This window comes from Heliangelus exortis, chromosome Z, assembly GCF_036169615.1.
Source record: "Heliangelus exortis chromosome Z, bHelExo1.hap1, whole genome shotgun sequence".
In the NCBI taxonomy this organism is placed as follows: Eukaryota; Metazoa; Chordata; class Aves; order Apodiformes; family Trochilidae; genus Heliangelus; species Heliangelus exortis.
This window is the reverse complement of record NC_092454.1, coordinates 42,511,749-42,529,672: the sequence shown is the minus strand read 5'-3', so window position 1 is coordinate 42,529,672 and position 17,924 is coordinate 42,511,749. Positions and strand designations below refer to the sequence as shown.

The 17,924-nt window shown below is 36.6% G+C and overlaps 1 protein-coding gene across 12 annotated transcripts in view; it reads right to left on the bottom strand.

The window, feature by feature from the left end:
• The window catches only part of NFIB (nuclear factor I B), a 167,595-nt gene that overhangs the window by 19,015 nt on the left and 130,656 nt on the right, over positions 1-17,924 (bottom strand). For 6 of the 12 annotated variants that reach the window (XM_071731288.1, XM_071731289.1, XM_071731295.1 and 3 more), the window contains exons 9-10: positions 9,274-9,439; positions 5,714-5,796 (exon numbers count right to left, since the gene is read on the bottom strand). The exons of 3 other annotated variants lie outside the window; for them this stretch is intronic. In XM_071731288.1, coding sequence (XP_071587389.1) covers positions 5,714-5,796; positions 9,274-9,439 — 249 coding nt within the window. The remainder of the gene's footprint in view (positions 1-5,713; positions 5,797-9,273; positions 9,440-17,924) is intronic. 3 more of the 12 variants (XM_071731290.1, XM_071731297.1, XM_071731296.1) reach the window with 2 other exon arrangements.

The window sequence follows — 17,924 nt, the reverse complement described above, 5'->3', positions numbered from 1 at the left end:
AGCTCCAAAAAGAGCTTTCCAAGCCCGCTTCATAAATGTTAGTAACGACATACTCCACATTACACACTGATAAATAACTCACAACATACATGTGTTACGGATCGTAACAACATGTAAAAATTGTAATGGTAATAACAGAACATATGCATTTTACATGCATGCACATGTATTTGAAGATCATGCTATACTAGACCTACATTTAGTGTAAGCTGTAGTGCTATTCGCTGCACCAACCATGCCATACTTGCAGTTCTGACAGCACTTGAAGTGACTTTCTGAGAAGAGGCTCTCTGATAAGCCCAGGACTGCACCTGATGTGCTGAAAATCACCTTCCTAATGTTAAAAACTGTTGTGCCACATTCTTCAGCAGCCTCACACAGCTGCCACATTGTCTTAAAAAAATGACCTGTCAGAAAAATGTGGGGTTTTTTTCACCCTCACATAAAATTTCCTCTCCCAAATCAGTCTTCCTTGGAGATCAGAATGTCTATGACTTATAAATACACTTTTGAAATTATGTAGAAGTATCATTTTCAAAGTCCACATCTGCTTCCCTTACATATGATGAGTTCTTTCTGGGTAAAAAGGCTGGAGAAAGTTAACGGTGCTCTATGAGAAGAGATCTGCAGCAGCAGTGGGAATGCTGCCCTTGGAGGAAGTCCAGACAGCTCAACAGAGAAAGCCTGAAGGCACAGACCTGGCATGAGCTTTGGAAGGATGTAGGGCACTTCATTACAGTATTTTGAGTGCTACATGATGTTGAAAGCTTTCTGAGTACTAACAATCCTGAGAGTAACTTGAATGACATCTGAAGTCACAGAGGGGTGCTAGCTGGAGACAAGAAGGCACATTAACTCATCCACAGGAAGCCACCTAAGAGAGCTCTTCTCTGAGATACGTGAAAGGGAGAAGCAGGAAACTACTTGAAGACTGATTGAGAAAACTTAAATTCTTCGTAAGAGGGACTTAAGAAATAGCCCACGTGAGAAATCTATTAAATGATGAAAAACATTGTTGATTTAGTCAAAAACATAGAATGAATGACAAATAAATGACCTGACTTGGCATGTGACTTGGTCAGGGCTTTCCTAGAAAGCTGTTAGAAAGGCCTGGTCTTCAGTTCCACAGCTTTGCTGTTTTCAGCAAGGTCAGACACAGAAACCCACTTCACTTTCAGCTCCCATCCACAAAACAGTGCCAGTTATTTTTTAAATTTATTTCTCACCTAGACATGAAAAAAGACATGGGCCTGTATCCTGAAGTGGAAAAAGATGAACATCCTTGCAGCAGATGGGGACACCTCACAGGCAGCCCAGCCATTTCCTGACATGTGGAGCTGCACCCATCTCTCATCCCCAGAATACATCCTCACTGCTATACTCATGAAGGAACAGTGAGCAAAAAATTCCACTGCAAGTGTATCTCGAGGGAAGCAATGAAACTCCCTCAGCACCTCATCTTTGTCATGGGAAGGGACCACAAGCCTAGACAGAACCAAAATAGACCAACTGCTTCTCCTGACTTTCACTGCCTAAATGTAGTCCACCTCCCTGTTCTACTCAAGAGCTAGATTTGATTATAGGTGCCTTTTCAGTTTAAAGTGGGCACCTTTGAAGCACAACCGTCTTCCAGAGTTTTAAGTATACAAATCTTACATACGTTAAAAACACGTAGTCAACTGCTCAATCTTTAATCACAGTCAGAATAATTTTTACAGGTTAAAGTTAAGCAGGTTTTATATTCTTCTACTTAAAGAGTGGCTCTCTAAGACCAACATTCCTTTCAAGCTTCTGTAATTGCCAGGGAAAGCCGATGCTCATTTTTGAAAGTGCAACAGGAGATCGTGCCACAGCTTCTGTTAGTTGAGCAGAGCCCATAAAAATTAACATTTGCATACTGTCATTGTTTTGACTGAAACTTCCTTTAAATGTGTTTCCTTTCCAGCAAGCCTATGTGAAAGGTGACCTCTTATCCATGTACATACCTCCCTGGTAGCCATGTGACCCAGTTTTACGTCAAACTGTCAGTTATGATAAGGGACACAATAAGAACAGCCTAACTGTTGATAACCTGTTTCCTGTCTTTACTGAGAAGTCCTGCTTAAGAGTCCAATTGCGTTCATCTTTCAGCTTTTTGCTGAAAGCAAAAGCAACATCCACCCAAAACATTTTGCAGATACTCTGTGTTCAGTGGACATTTAAGTTTATAATTTCCCTGATGAGTAGTATGAAGAAAACTCCATTTTGAATTGTGTGATTCAATAAGTAAAGGATGCATCTGGTAAGAACAACTTCCTACCAAAGAGGCAGGGCATTCTGCCCTTGTGTGTAGGAAATAAAAAAGCTACTCACATGATTTTCTGACTTTTCATTTTAGAGACCAGAAATGTTTCTTATTGCTGTGTACACGGCAAATGTCTCATCTCATAAATGTCAAAGGTGTTTGAAAATCATGCATATCACACATAGCATCCAGAAACTCTACTGAAAACCATGCCACTGTATTAATTGGTGCTAAGACTGGAAGAGTTCACCAGCTCCTTAGTAACTGGGCCAGCATTGGTTATCACACTTCACTGCAACAATCAGGTAAATTCTGGAGTTTATCAGCTTCAGAGATCTTAATAGCTATTCCACTTATTAATATTTATTTCTTGTCCTCCTAACTACTAAGATGGCATTCTAAGTAATGCATGAAACAGCATATTTTTCGTAGTATTTGGGCCAGCAAAAGCAAGCAAACTGCTTCCACTGGTACTGTCACGCACCGTCATTCAAAGTTTTATTCAGAGCTTAAGATCTAAACCTAAGTATTCCAGGTATGTTGTGCCATAAATTACTTACTGGAAGTTCTAGCAAACTACAACTTTGTCAAAAGACTACATGTAAGAGTGTCCTGCAAAGTGCATGTGCAACTTTTAAATTTATTTTGGTTACTGAAATTTAAACAGGCTACATAATGGTTCTTTTTAACAACAACAGAAAGTTCTCAACACTACATGACAATATTTCTCATAACCAGAGAGAATAAATCTTCATAAAGATCTCTCCAGTGAAGTAAAAATGTATCAGTGACAATATTTATAGTTGAGGGGTCAATGTACATTGCAGGGTAGCTGAATGTTTAGAAGACTTGTCTGGAACTAAAACCATTGGTGTTCTAATTTAGAATTTCTCCACTAACACAAAATGATTTATTGCCTTTATTTCATGTACCCCTTGATTTTTCTTTTCATTCATCATGGGCTGCTTTAAAACAAATGCATTTAAAATCTGCCACAAGAAGAGTGGTCTCTTTTAAATTGTTCTAAAGTAATGAAAGGACATAGTAAATCAATCTTATTTCTGCCTTACTAAAGGATAACCTTTGCTCTATTAAAGTTGTTTAGACAATCTCAGTGCTCTGCCTCACTTTCTGGGTAATAAACATATATGGCACTGTCATCTCAGATATGCCTTTAAGATTGAAGTGACTGAAGGCAACTGATTCATTAGAAACATATATATGCAATTATATATGGTTGCAGCAGCACATACTATTCCCTAATTTTGCACACATTTATATCTGTGAGCATACACACACGCATTCCTCCCAAACACAAACAAGCATGCACATATATCCACTGCATGATCTGGAAAAGAATAGAGAATTGAAAGTAAAGATGAAACCACGACACAATTTTTAAATTTACTACCTGGCTCACTCATCACTAATGGATGCTCTCGAATTACTGTAAGAGACTACCTTAGAAGGGAAAGCACTTCATTCATACAATGGTACTTCAGAATTTTTCTGTTTATGAAGTGTATGTGAGACCTAATTTACTTTGCCCTTCCTAGTATGCCATCTGGCCACATGTTTTACTGTGAAAGTGAATATAAGACACTGCATGTAAACACCAAAGACGGTGATGACCCTTGAGATCCCTCTCACTTTTACTTTCCTATGACACTGCTGAAATCTCCAAATTTATTTCCATCTATACAAAGCCAAAAATGTACAGAAGATGCATAAAATAAGTAATATATGATTTACATGTAATAAACTCATCCAAGAGAAAATGAAGCATACTGCCGCTACCTTCTGGCATGTGACAAGAAGTCTGTTACCCTTTCAACAAACTTGGAAGAAGGTGAGATGGGCTTAAGCATGGGCAAATTTGCAAAAAAAAAAAAAAAATGCATATAAAACCATGTAATTAAAAAAAAATACTGCACAAGCCCAAGTTAACTGGATGTCAGATGCTTTTTAAAGGATATTGTGTAAAACTTCATACTAAAAGAAACCCAGAAATTACATGTACAGTGTTTAAAATGAGAAACAATTTAAAACAATAAACTCAGTATCTTTTAAAGTGAAACAGGTTATAGTAAATATAACACATTTCACAATACAACAATCTTCAAGAGGTTAAAAAAAGCAATACACCAGAAAATTTACAAAAATTAACTGCTGGCAAAACCACTAATTGTCACTTGGTATTTTCATGAAAGTATACACGTGTTTCCAGTTAAGTCTCAATGCTTAAGGAAAAGAAAAAGAAGAAAAAAGAAAAAAAAAAAAAAGCTGGCAAAGCATCAACTATCTTCAATAAATTATCATCTTTATGATTTTCTCTGAACTCTGCATGTGGTGACCTTTAAAATGGACATACTGCCACCTTGCCCTGGGAGTGGATGAGGATAGGGAGTTCCAGATGAAGCCAACTTTAGCTATATCTCTCTGAACACAGAACAGGTAGATTTTACTGAAAAATGAAACAGCCAAGTGCACCAACTGTTGAGATGAACCCAAGCCCAAGAAAAAAATGCAGTGCTATAAGTACCAAGGACTACCTAAAAGTCCTTCTCTTGCAGCCACATTCAGCTTTTTTCCTATAACACTTCACATGCTGATAATTTCAAACTCCTCTGCCATTAAGACCTAGGAGCAACAGAAACCACATCATAAAATATGCTTAAATTCTAAAAGGTCTGAATTTATTCCTGCTACTAGCAATGTAACATTTCTGTGTATGCATGGCCTTGCTACCAACTGCAGCTAATTGGTTTATAAACCATCATTAATCTCGGCTGTGTATTTTCACAGTTTGGATAAACACTTAATTTGCATTAAATTTATAGCATTAATGAAATGTGAAATTTTAAATGGTACTTGAAACATAAATGATGTAAGAAATCAGAACAAAACTGTGCTTTATCATGTTTGAAATAAGCAGACCCATTTAAACCTGTTAAACTAGGAATGGTGATACGTGGCAATGAGATTCTGGTTTTATAACTCATCTTCTATAACTAAAATGAATAAATGTTATCTTAAACATCTGGAAGAAAAATATAACAACAAAATAGCTTGCAAATACTAAGTTGAACTTTTTGCTTTCAAAATACTGCTTATTTTTCAAACTGATTTTGAAAGGAGTCTGTGTCCCTTATACAGCACATTGTCTTTCCTAAAATCCTATTAAAGATTACATGTACAAGCGCCTGAGAAACAAAATAAGTGAATGAAATACAATTCCTTAAGATACCACAAATCTAATATAGTGTATGCTAAATTGACAAAAGAGTTCAGCTTTGTTTTGAATAAACTTCATCTTCAGATGGCAAATACTGAAACCCTTAGTATCCCAGTCTAACCCAAGATACCAGTGGCAGCACGTATATCGCAAAAGCTTCTCTATATCATGACACCTATGTGAAACTTGCCCACCTGTTGCTGGTGTAGGAAGGATGGGTCTCTTGGGCTTAGTCCCACATATCGATTGGCTTGGGATGTGCCTGAGGCTGTGTAGGCTGATTAAGGAAGAACAAAACAGATTGATAAAAATACCAACCTATCACAACTATTACCCTGTGCAGGTACAGTACAAATATGAGCAATCCAGAGTTACGATTTTGCAAAATATAGGATGTGTCTCTGTTTTTCCTTTATTTGAACTTTTAACAGAATGCAAAAGAAAAATTGGACCAGGTTTGGAAAGGCATGTGTAAAGTCCTATAAACTTCAATGGAAGCTGCATGCGTAAATCACAATGATGTCTCTTGTGAAATAGAAGTTCATATGACTCATATATTTTTACTTCTTTTAGAGTGATTAAATAAGGTATATATTTCAAAGAATCACAAGCCTAATTCTAATTTCCTTTGCACCAGCCTAAGATATTTGTGAAACCACTGAAATGTTAGTGCATGCTTATTCTTGGTGAAGGCCCATCAAATAACCAAAAGTATAACAAAAATTGGAATCAAAAGTTCAGTTTACTTATATAGCATGAAATTAATCTTTATAGGCCTTTGGAAACAAGATGTAATCTGATTAGTATTTTCATGAGAAGGGAGATAACTTTTACTGTGCAATATAATATTAATTATATGAATCCTGAAACAACATTTTCCCAATGGGGCAATTTAAGAAAGTCTCTTGCTCCCTGGTCTGCTCCAGAAGATTAAAGAAAATCCATTTTTGAGGAGTAAGGGATTGGTAAGTGATGCTGGCATTAGCTATATGATATGGATCCTTCACCTGTAGGTCACATTCCTGTCTGGTCTCTGTTAGTAATCCCTAAAAGCCATTACATGCTGATATTTTCTGTTGCCACTGATTAGATGAGGCAGGTGGTCTTACTACACTTTCCAGTGTGGAGAAGACATTCACACTGAAATCTGCAGCATCACAACCTGGAAACTTGTTGGCAGAAACTTGCAAAGCTACTAAAATTGAACAGATGAACACAAGGCTACCAGTGCAGAGCTACACAGTAAACAGACTTTGCTGAAAAACTGTCATAAAAATTAATCAGTTATTAGATGAAAATTATCATGGAGGCCACAGGTTCCCCCAAATATTATGAAAGCCTGCTGTTCTTCCTCATTCAAAGCAATTCTCCATTCCACTTTAGAATGCAAAGCAGTGCTAATATTTGCTGGTCTATTCTCATCAGACTGACTAGTAATGATAACTTGTTGGCCAAGAATATGTACTTACATATGTATCTATTTTGAACCAATTTAAAGCCATGCTTTAAAATATATTTACTCTTGATTTTCCCATTAAGTTAACAATATCACTCTGTGTGGCAGGTCTACATATACATATACATATACATATACATGGTTTATACATATTCATATATAATTTATATATATTAGCAGGACATTTTTTGCTATTTTCTATTTATTTTTGCTATCTATTTTTGCTATTTTGCTATTTATCAGTAAGCTATGTGCCTTCAGTTTTTTTGCTCTTACAGTTAACAACCCAGTTTCAAAGGTCTACACCAAGCAGATTGCTGCACTGGTCTGAAAAACATAAAACTCTGAACATGAAGTATTTCTGTGCCATCTCATATTTAGACCTGCATATTCAAATAATATTTGTAAACAAGGGTTTTTATTAGAATTATTTATGTGCTGTAGTGACAGACTTTGGATCTTTAGGCAAGAAGTTACTTGTGCACTGCTGAGGAAGAATGAGGAGACTTTCTTTCTAAGCCAAGATATTTCAAGATTCATGGGCAATCAGGTACCAAATTTTCATTGAATCACAAGAGAAACTGGGTGCTTATGTCACTGAAAATACAGCCCATTTTTTTCCCTTAGTAGGACAACGAATACATCAGGATTGCTTTCCTGCAATTATGAATAATATGGTCAGATTATCAGAAAACGTGCCAACACATAAATGACATCTTATTTGTTCTTTTCTGTCATTTGTATTTGATCTTTTTTGTAATTTGTATTAGAAACCCTGACCTCATGTGAGACAGTTTTCAGCCAGGCAAAATCATGTAAAACAGCAAGCAGAATGAAACCATGAGTATTTGAAACTATACATGAACTCAAGTTTCCCAGGTTTTTTATTCCATCTCAAATGTTTAAATGAGTAGCTTCTTGTTTATTGCTAAAACTCTTCTTAAAAACTGCAAGAACCATAAGCCACCAGGGAGCACACAGATGCTATCACCTTTTAACAAAACTTCTTCTGTACTAAAAGAACAGCTAAAATATTTCCATAAATCTATCCATATATTTATTTCATTTGGACTTAACAGATGGTCCAAATGTTACTCCTATCTTTTTCTAATAAAGGCATAACCAGTTTTCCTCACAGAATCACAGAATAATCCAGGTTGGAAAGGACCTTGGAGGTCATCAAATCCAGCCCTTGATCCCTTAATCCCCCTTTATATCTCAGACACTGCTACACATTTGCATCTCACCTGCTACACACTCTAATGAAAACATTTAAAGTAGAATAACACCGAAGACACACAGGGTTTGTGGTCTCTGGCAGAGACCACAGGTTAGGACTGTATTCACTGTTCAAATACTAAACAGGTCTAAAGTGAGTAATTTTAATGTAAAGGACCCTAAACAGATTAAGATTTTTTATGGCTGTTTTTTTTTCCAAAGTGTATGTTTGGAACTGTCGTCTTCACCACACGGATAAATACTGACTATCTCAAGCCTAAATAAAAGTTCAAAGACAACAGAAGCACAGAAAGTAATTAAAAAGCAATGCTATGCATCACTGAACAAAAAATGAGTTCTTGGAAGTAAAGAAATTATCCTAATGGCAATTCCATTGAAGAATATAGGATAAATAATATGGTCCTATATAGCAATAAAGAGTTTGAAATTAATATCAAAGTTAGCCTTTGGTGGTGTTTCTTAATTATTTTGTTTTATTTTAGCAAACAGAAATAAAGAAAGAACAGTGGATCTACTATCCACTGCAGCAATGAGAAGGAATTAATATTTTCTTTTGCCACATCATTTTCTTTTTGCTAAAAATGACACAACCTATATCAACATGCAATAGTCATAGCTCGGATTCAGTATGCCTTGAAACGAGACTTGATTTCTATAGGAAAGCTCACTGAAGAGCAATGTATCTGTTTGGAATTCTGTTTGGAATATCTGTTTGGAATTGCGGGTCATGGTAAAGCCTTGCTGTCTGGGTGCCCTTCTCAATGTCTTAACAATGTCCACCTAAGATGAACAGCCACATTTTCTTTTTCTTGTATAGTGGTTAAATATGCAGGCTTTTCCCTTTCATTTTGGTTGTCATGTCACAAATGTTGTTCATGTAAAATGTTGAAATTTGAGGAGGGAAAGCTTTGCAGTCAGTCAGATCACATTTGCTCACCATGTAAAATGATGAGCATACAACTTGGTCAAATAGTAGGAAAAGGAGCCTTTTTCTGGCCTCAATTTGAAATTGTATCGGATCTTCGATGGACATTTTTTGTTTCCTAAAGAAATACTTACTGATTGCTGTAGGTGAAGATGCCTCACCTTCAGTGGATGTAGTGATGGGTTTAGTATCTGTCATGGTCAGGGTCACAGGTCGCACCGCACTGTGATGGGGAGAGGGTGCCAAAACTGGAGTAAAATGGCCAGGCACTTTCCCTACTACTTGACCACTGCTGTTAGGCTACAAAACAAAACCAAAAGAATGCCTTGTGAAACATACACATTGTTTTTAAGGAACCTACCCACCTATTCTAGGGTTGTCAAAAATGCCATCATCGCGGTACTTGCATAGTGGAATGCACATTAAAGCTAGAAATTTCCATGTGGTATTTTCCACAGGCTGATAGGTAGTACATGCTTCAGCAGCAGTACTTTTTGGTCAGGTTTCTTTCTGGATGCAGTGTGTGTCAGGTTGTTTCAAAAAATCATCACTTGATGCTCACACAGTGGCTGTGAACCACAGTAAATCTAAATCCCATGATAGCAGGATCAAACTGACAAAGCATAGGCCCTAATGTATGAAGTATCAAGAGCAAACGAATGATGCAAAGCCTCTGTTTTCACATGCCATACCACTCTGGCTTGGAGCACAACCAAGAGCTGACCACAGTTGTCCACAGGGATTACACATACTGGAAGGCTAACTAATAAATCACGTGTTCGGCAGTGGGGGAGAGGGTTAGGACATGATGCACTATAATGCATATGTCATAACATCTGGACAAAAGCACAGAAGTGTGTAACAATAGGAGCTCTGCAAGTTTAGAGCATAATAAACAATGATATTTCTTTCACTGACACAAAAGGCAGTCTGAATGAGACCTTATTGTCAACGAGGTAATAAAATACTTTCTGCATACAGGCACATCTGCATTTGGCAAAGTTTACTGGTAAATCCATATGTTCATCCAAAGCTTGAACATGCCCTAGGCATTCTGAATGACTGTAAATACTCCACAGGTAAAAAAATGGCAGTAAAAATTAGCAAGTAGTAAGTAGCTTTTTCGAGGGGTGACAACTTCTTAAACTAATTGTACACTCTGTGAATCACAGGCGTTTTAAAACACAGCCATGCAAAGTAAAAAAATACCAGGAAGCCTATTATCAGAAGGATCTTGTCAAATTGAGATAATTCAGGATTAAAGAAATAGTCTGATAAAGGAATGAATTCAACCTATCTAAGAAAACAATAAAAAGGTAAGCATAACTATGGTAATGAAGTAATGACTGGGCTGAGACAATTACTGCAAGTATGTGCGGAGTACAAACACACGAAAGAGGAGGGAGTTATTTTGAAAGTACAGGAAGTATAAACTCAGGGTAATGGAATGAAATTGAGAAGGAGGAAATTTCAAATTAATAGCAGGAGAAAATTCCTGGCAGTATGATCTTCTAAGCTTTGCAGATGCCCCCAAGGGAGCATCCTTCTCTTTAGCACATCTGAAACTAAGCTAAAAGAAAACACTAGGAAATATAAGTGCAAATGAAGACCTATCTTGTGTTCATAGGAACACTGGGCAGTTAGCACACTCTTTACCCCTCTAAAATCACAAGACTTACAAATAAAAATAACAGTAAAATGTACACTAATGAGAAGTGTCCAACAAGCTGTCTCTCTAAATCATGAGCCACCCCCTCAAATATACAGTTATGTTTGTCAGATCACTATTTGAGGGTGTGTTGGAACATGGGTGGGAACAAATGGGTCATGGAATTCCAAGACTTGGCAAGTACAGAAATTGGATGGTATTTACCACTTCTTCACATTCTTAGTTGTATAAACTGAGAAGTTACTAATGGAGTTTAGCAACAGGGATATGTGCTAGATGTGAAAATAGCTTCAAAACAACGTGGTTTCAAAGCAATGACAATACTTTCACAAACAACACAATCTCCCTAAAAACTGGCATGCTACATTAGGTTGTATTCATTAGGTGAAACTTTACAGTTAGCTAGTTGTCCCCTATTATGTGTACCTGAAGTGAAAATGAGAGGTGGCAGAGTACAAGTAAGACATTTTCTAGAGAATATTGTGGCCTAAAAGTTTACTGAGCATCTGCTTGTATGTTTGCATGGTCATAAATGGAGAACTCACTCAGTAATGACAGAGGTCTTTACCTAAGAACATAAATTATAACTATAATACAGCAAACATTCATATTTTAAGTATGTGTGATTAAATCCACTTTCTTCGAGATCTATCCTAGCAGTGGTTTTTTTGGGATCTCTATTTAAAAGGCCGACTAACCTTTAAAACTAGCGTGCCTTGGTGAACACAAATCTGACTCTACATGCCTTAGAACCAAATGAAAGTTTTAACTAACATAAATTCATTAAATTTCTAAGAGTTGCATAAAATGAATTCCCCATAGAAATGACCGAAGATATTGCAAAACTTAGCAGCAAGTATCCTTACTTGCTGACTGCAAGTTGTACAGCATTCAAATCAAGACATCCCAGTGTTGCAATAAACAGGCTCTGTGGTAGGTAAGCGAGCTGCAACACAGTTTGAGGCATTTGTGGGAAAAAGTGTCAGCCTTATAATAAATTTTTCTGCAGAACACTACAAGTCTTGTCAGTAAGACCTACTTGCTATATTAGACTAGATTTTCAGCATGTTTCTGCGGAGTCTGCTGCTCTACTGTCCTGTCAGCCCAGCTGTACACATAGAGGGACTACTTCCACCTCTCAGTTGCACCTGGTAGCTCAGGTGGAGTCACTGACTTGTGACCACAGGGCTACCTTAGAGCCTTAGCTCACTTGGTGTGTTATGTATCACAGAAACAACAAAGAATCCCTTACCAAAATGTCCAATTTTTATAAAAAATTAAGCAAGAAGATTTAAGAGACTTTATGGATTAAAACAGCTAGTGTCATCCTCCATCAGTCTCCAAAGGAGACTTCAATTAATTAGGACACAGCTGGAGACCAGGACAACTTACAGTATCACCTTCTACAGAAATGCAGTACCTGACATGGAGTCCAGCTTAATTCTTGCGCAGTGAATGAGCAAAATGGTCCAAATGAGCAAACTCATTCCTTGCTGAGTTATAAGACAATTTAGTTCTACCTCATTCTCACATTCATATGTTTTACCTTGTACAATACATAACAGCAGTGCAGTACATCACCCACTTTATCCAATCTGAGAATCAAATCTTGTCCTTGTTTAAGTCCATAGGGAATTTGCTAGTGATTTTAGTGGATATGCTTTATGAGCTCCTCACTAAGTATCTACATTTCTATTTCACTTCCATTGTTTAATGTAATGATAGGTATTGTTAGATATCTATCCTGCATGTAAAACTGAGTGAAGATGCAATGCAATGAAACGGGAAAACTCATTACCTCGGTAAGTTTAATTCCTATGGTTACAACATTCCAGACTCTGTCTGTACATTAGATTTCAAATGCAATTACAGCCTAGTTACCCGCCTCTTAGCAATTTCATTGCACATTGTCATATTTCCCCGAGTATCTTCTGACTGCCCTCTATGATTTATTCTGCTCTTATTATTGTAACCTCAAACACCTAGTTTTCCTTTTTCAAGTACTCTGCCTCTGTTTTCCCATTTTTAAAATAGCATCTGCTGTAAAATTTTGAATATGAAATACTGAGTATTGCAATAACTGTTCATTTTGTCTTTATTTAAAACAAATTCTAGGTTCTAGTTTCAATTTTTCCTGAAGAGTTTCTAACAGATTAATGCATTACAGCTGAAAAATCAACTGTTACTGTCAGCTAGGGCATCAATATGTCTCTGTGATGGATTCACAAACACAGAGATGGTGCCCGAGGCATAAACCTTAAGCAAATTGAATGGAGACAGCTGTCAGACAAACAAGATGAGCATTTTAAAATAGGAGAGAGAAAGAAGCAAACACAAAAAAACGTCTGGCAAATTTAGGCCCAGTTATTGCAGGTAGACTCTTTTCTATTGTTGGAGGCTAACTTGATTTTCAGATCTCTGTTTCATTTTTCAGCTTTTTAATTCACACCACCTTGAGCTGACACAGATTAAGTCATTCATTTGCCCAAAGCCACAAATGAGTTGAATTCCCTGTCATAGCAGTAATGCAACTCAGATTGTCAGACTCAATATCTGATGGTATGCACTACACACACTTTTAGTTAATCCTTAAATCTGAACTCTGAACAGAAACTTTTAATAGACATGAATGTGGACTTTATTAAAATCAGGATTCACTATACTTGTTTTCCCTACTAACATATTTATACTAAGTAACTAATCAAGCTCCTCTGAGACTTCTGCTCATTTACTTGCCCAAATATCAGCACATATATATCAAGTCTTCAGTTACATTTTAGGACAGTGTTTTATCATGTAACTCACTGCTTCCAGAACTAAAAAGTTTTTTGGATGCCATAGTGAAACGGCAACATCAACATCTGCAGAGGTGACAGCACAAATTTTACACACTTACGGAACAATTAGAAAAATGTCATGTTGATTAGATGATAAACTATATTTTATGTTCAAATTTCCACATTATCTTTTTTTACAAAGTAGTTGTAACTATAATTATAATTCCAAATTCCAAATAAAATCATTCCAGTTTTCTTTGGAATCTTAAATATAAAGCATCTTCAAGGAAAGCATCAATAAAGGACAGAAAATATCCCGGTACCTACAATATTCTGCTAAGCATTTCAGAAGACGTTTCAGGGCCTAAAAAAATTAGGTTATTCCAGCTAGCTGGAGAACAATGTAATTCCATCTCAAAACGCAGATTTTTAATAGAAAAACTGTGTTTCCCAAGAAGTTTACTGTATTACATAGCCAGATGATTAAGCAATGAGTTCGGTTTAGTCAGACTGGATTCACTGTGTTGAACACTCTGTCACTCATTTCTTCTCAACAGTCCCAGTTCCTTGTAATGGCAAAGGTTATTATTTTATTGTACAGCACAAACGACACAAAGCCAACCTTCTACCTCAGTAGAGCTTTTGCCTGGGCCACCCTAATACTATATCACCTCTGAATATCCAATGGCCATGTTAGTCTCAAACTCACCCAGTTTGATGGTACAGGAGGCATTTTCATAAAATAAAAGTTATTACCTATCTGAGTAATGTAACACAGCTCCTCTGAGAGGGAGGTTTTATTAGAGGCTGTAGAAGGCACTGTTGGGAAGTTCCTCTTCTGGCTGAACCTGGTGGGTTCCATTTTTAACAGGAAGCAAAGCTATGAAGATTTCCTTTCTGCTACTGAATACTACAGTAACAAAAGAGATGTGTTTCACCTTTTTATAGGGTCCCTTATCACTTTTCATAAGGTTAAGTCTGACTAGATTCCACACCCTTGCAACTTGAATAATTAATTGCTACAACACATCTTAAAAAGACCTCACTGGGAGACGCCACACAGAAGCTACGGGTGGTGTGACATGCATCTACCTGTCTGCTTGAGGAATTAACTTTAGAAAAACAAGTTGTTGCCAGTTCTTGGCTGACGACATCATTTCTGTACTACTTTGTAAGAGAAATGAAGGTGTTGGTTGTGCTCTATAAAGCTGAGCCTCATTCATTTGAGAAAGTATTTTCTTCTTGACGCAATGCTGCTGAAACTGAGAGCAACTGCAGAATTTCAGAAACCCTTGTTCAGACACAGATAAGACATTATAGGTAAACAGTCTTCCGTCCTGAATAACAATTTTGCCTGTGAGCTCATAAAATCTGAATTATTTGTCAACAAGCAGAGGACATTGCAAGACCTGGTTTTCCTTGTTTGTTTTCCTGAACAGCATAAGCCCATGCTACACATGAAAGGGAAAACTCTTTGTAGACAAATTTTTAAAAGATATCTTTATTTTAAATGGCATTTAATGCACTCTAGAGATTTATAACTGTTTCTTCAATAAACTAAGCATGAGTAAAATAAATACAGAGTAATCACAACTGCAAGTGAATCCTAAAATGCCTTGCCAGTAGACAGTAATTAAGCTAGTGCTCTTTCTCTGCCTCACAACTACAATTAAATACTGAACATCACTGTATTTAAGCTTCAATAATTTCTTTAATAATAAAAAGAAAATTTGCCTAAGAAGCTGAAAACTGTTAAATATCATCAAATAAAGGTGATAGCTCTACCAAAGAAAACACACACACATATCATGTCTATCAGCTTATTCTGCTCATATTCTCCCAAATAACAACAGGAAACCCTTAGACCAGCCCAAACAGAGCTCCTCAAGATTCCTTCCTCATTACTAAATGACTGCAGTTACTGTTTTGAAGATTGACAAAGCCTGCCATTCCTGAGGCGTGTGCCTATCTTTCACTGAACAAAGAAAAAAATAAAAATTGAATACCACAACCAATTATGAAAGGAAAACAAGTGGCCTCACCAACTTCCAGAAGCAGCTCTTCTCAAGTAGATCAGATATTTCTGTCTTCAAACAAAGAAAATGGCTGAAATGATAAAGCTGTAAACTTGCCCACATTGTCACAAAGAACGTTTTAAGAGCTCTAGGAATTTTAGACAGTGTGTGGACTGCAGTTCCCTTGGACTGTAATATATAACACGTATCAGCTATTTATTTTAAATGGAAGAAGCCCAATACATAATTATTCCAAACTGTAGGCATTTTACCATGCCACTGAAAGCTGCGTATTTCATTAAAAATATCACAATATTTGATTTAAGGTAAACCTGTAAATGGTGCCTTTCCTAACCTAAACTCAAAGGGCTTCCAAGTCTGTCTACTTCTCTTTTCTTGGTTTCAAGAAAAAAAAATATCTCATTGATGCGAGGTTGTTCCTCAGCAGGATTCACCTTAAGTGTCTGCATTACTACCATTTCCCTCACCACACTTGCTGACCCTTCTTCTGCAATTCACCACACTTTAACCACGAAACTATTACATTTAAGGCATCAGGGCAGCAAGTCTGGAGCTTTAGGTTTGACTTCAGCCATGCAAATGTTGCTCTTCTTGGTGATTTGTTCAGGTTCATCGCAAGCCTGATATTGATACTGAATATTGACTCATACACTCATGATTGTTAATGCAACTGTGTTTCTGCATGTGCGTGCACACGTGTACACACACACAAAGGAGATAGAACTTTCCATGATGAAAAGATGCACCCCTCTAGAATCATTCAAAAAAGGAAATGCATTAAAACTCACAGTAGCTTTGAAAACCCCAATACGCTGTAGATGGATAAACACTGTAGGTGGATTAGACAAACACCAATCAATTAGTTTCTGCTGAAAGTTACAATGAGTAACCAGTATCAGTTTAACTGTAGAAAGACAAGCACCTCATCACATTATGAATAAATATTCTCACACACAATTTCATCCAGTAACATGAGTGTCTAGCTAAGAAGCATTGCAGTAACTACAACAGAAAGGTTCAGCAAAATTACTTAATTAGCAGAAATTACAGCAGTTCTCAAAACCTTAGGAACTTTTCAGACTCGTAGTTGCAGGTAAGTCCAGCTCTGTACCTAGTATAAATCCATTTCTGTTCAGTACATTTGTTTATTTATTCTCCAGATGGAACAGAGGATAAAAAAGCAGATATGCATGAATCAGACAGCCACAGCTCTCTTTTGTTTAGATTCATCCACTGTTGTTCACTGCAGCCACAGGGCCTGTTTGAACTTCCTGACTGTTCATCACACGTAATTTGGAGTATTTAACATTATGTCAAGAAAATTGCCCACTGCTTCCCACCATGGAAACCTATGGGAGCTCTATATCTTTAAACTAATTTTACTCAAAGTATTTCATTGAATAGCATGACTGTCTCACTATAATCAGTGCAGCAGTAATGTAATTAATCTCAAAATTGCTGTGGGGAGTACAAGGCATCTCAGTTGCTTGTCGTAACAATCTAAATTTGCGTATTACTGAAAGATGTTGGGGAGGAACAGTTCATTTTAGGTAAATGCTGTCGGGGTATCCATCCTTTCTATTTCTAAAGCTGAAATTAAAACTATCATCGTGGTTCTCCTTTTGAAACACAAATGAGTCTGTTTTGAGGTGGAAAAGTATAATTAAATTTGAAGTGGTATTCCTACAGATGCAGCTTTGCATTTTATAATAATTAAATTTGTTTGAATAAAAATTCATGTTTTATTTAGAAAAGAAAAACTGGTTTGGCTCAAGGCATGCTATTGTATCAGAACAATTCCCTTTTGCCACTGAAACTTCACAGACGGCTGCTTATTCTTTTCTTCAGCAAAAAAATTATCCTTGCTGTTTTATTTTTTGTACAGCCATCCTTTAACTGTTCTATTTAGAGATATTTTGACTGGGCATGCAACTCCTCTAATGTATCTCAGAGGTGAACTGTAAAGAAATGCATTTAAAAGAGATTTCACTAATAACAGTGATTAATGACTATAAAAAATTGCAGAGAATAGCAGATGCATATGCCTGAAATCCCATACCTGGTGGTGTTTAACCTTTTCCTCTCTTTTCAGGAACTAAATAAAACATCAAATTAAATGAAAGATTAATATAAAGGTTATGAAAGGTGATAGAAATAGTAAACTGAATCCACTTTAGCCTGTTATTCCCTATGGTCCCACAATAGAAGAATAGGAAGTAGAAGTTCGCTACTTCTCCAAAAAAAATCATCAGACTAAAATTTTATCTTTACAGACTGAAGATAAAGATCTATTAATTTAAGAT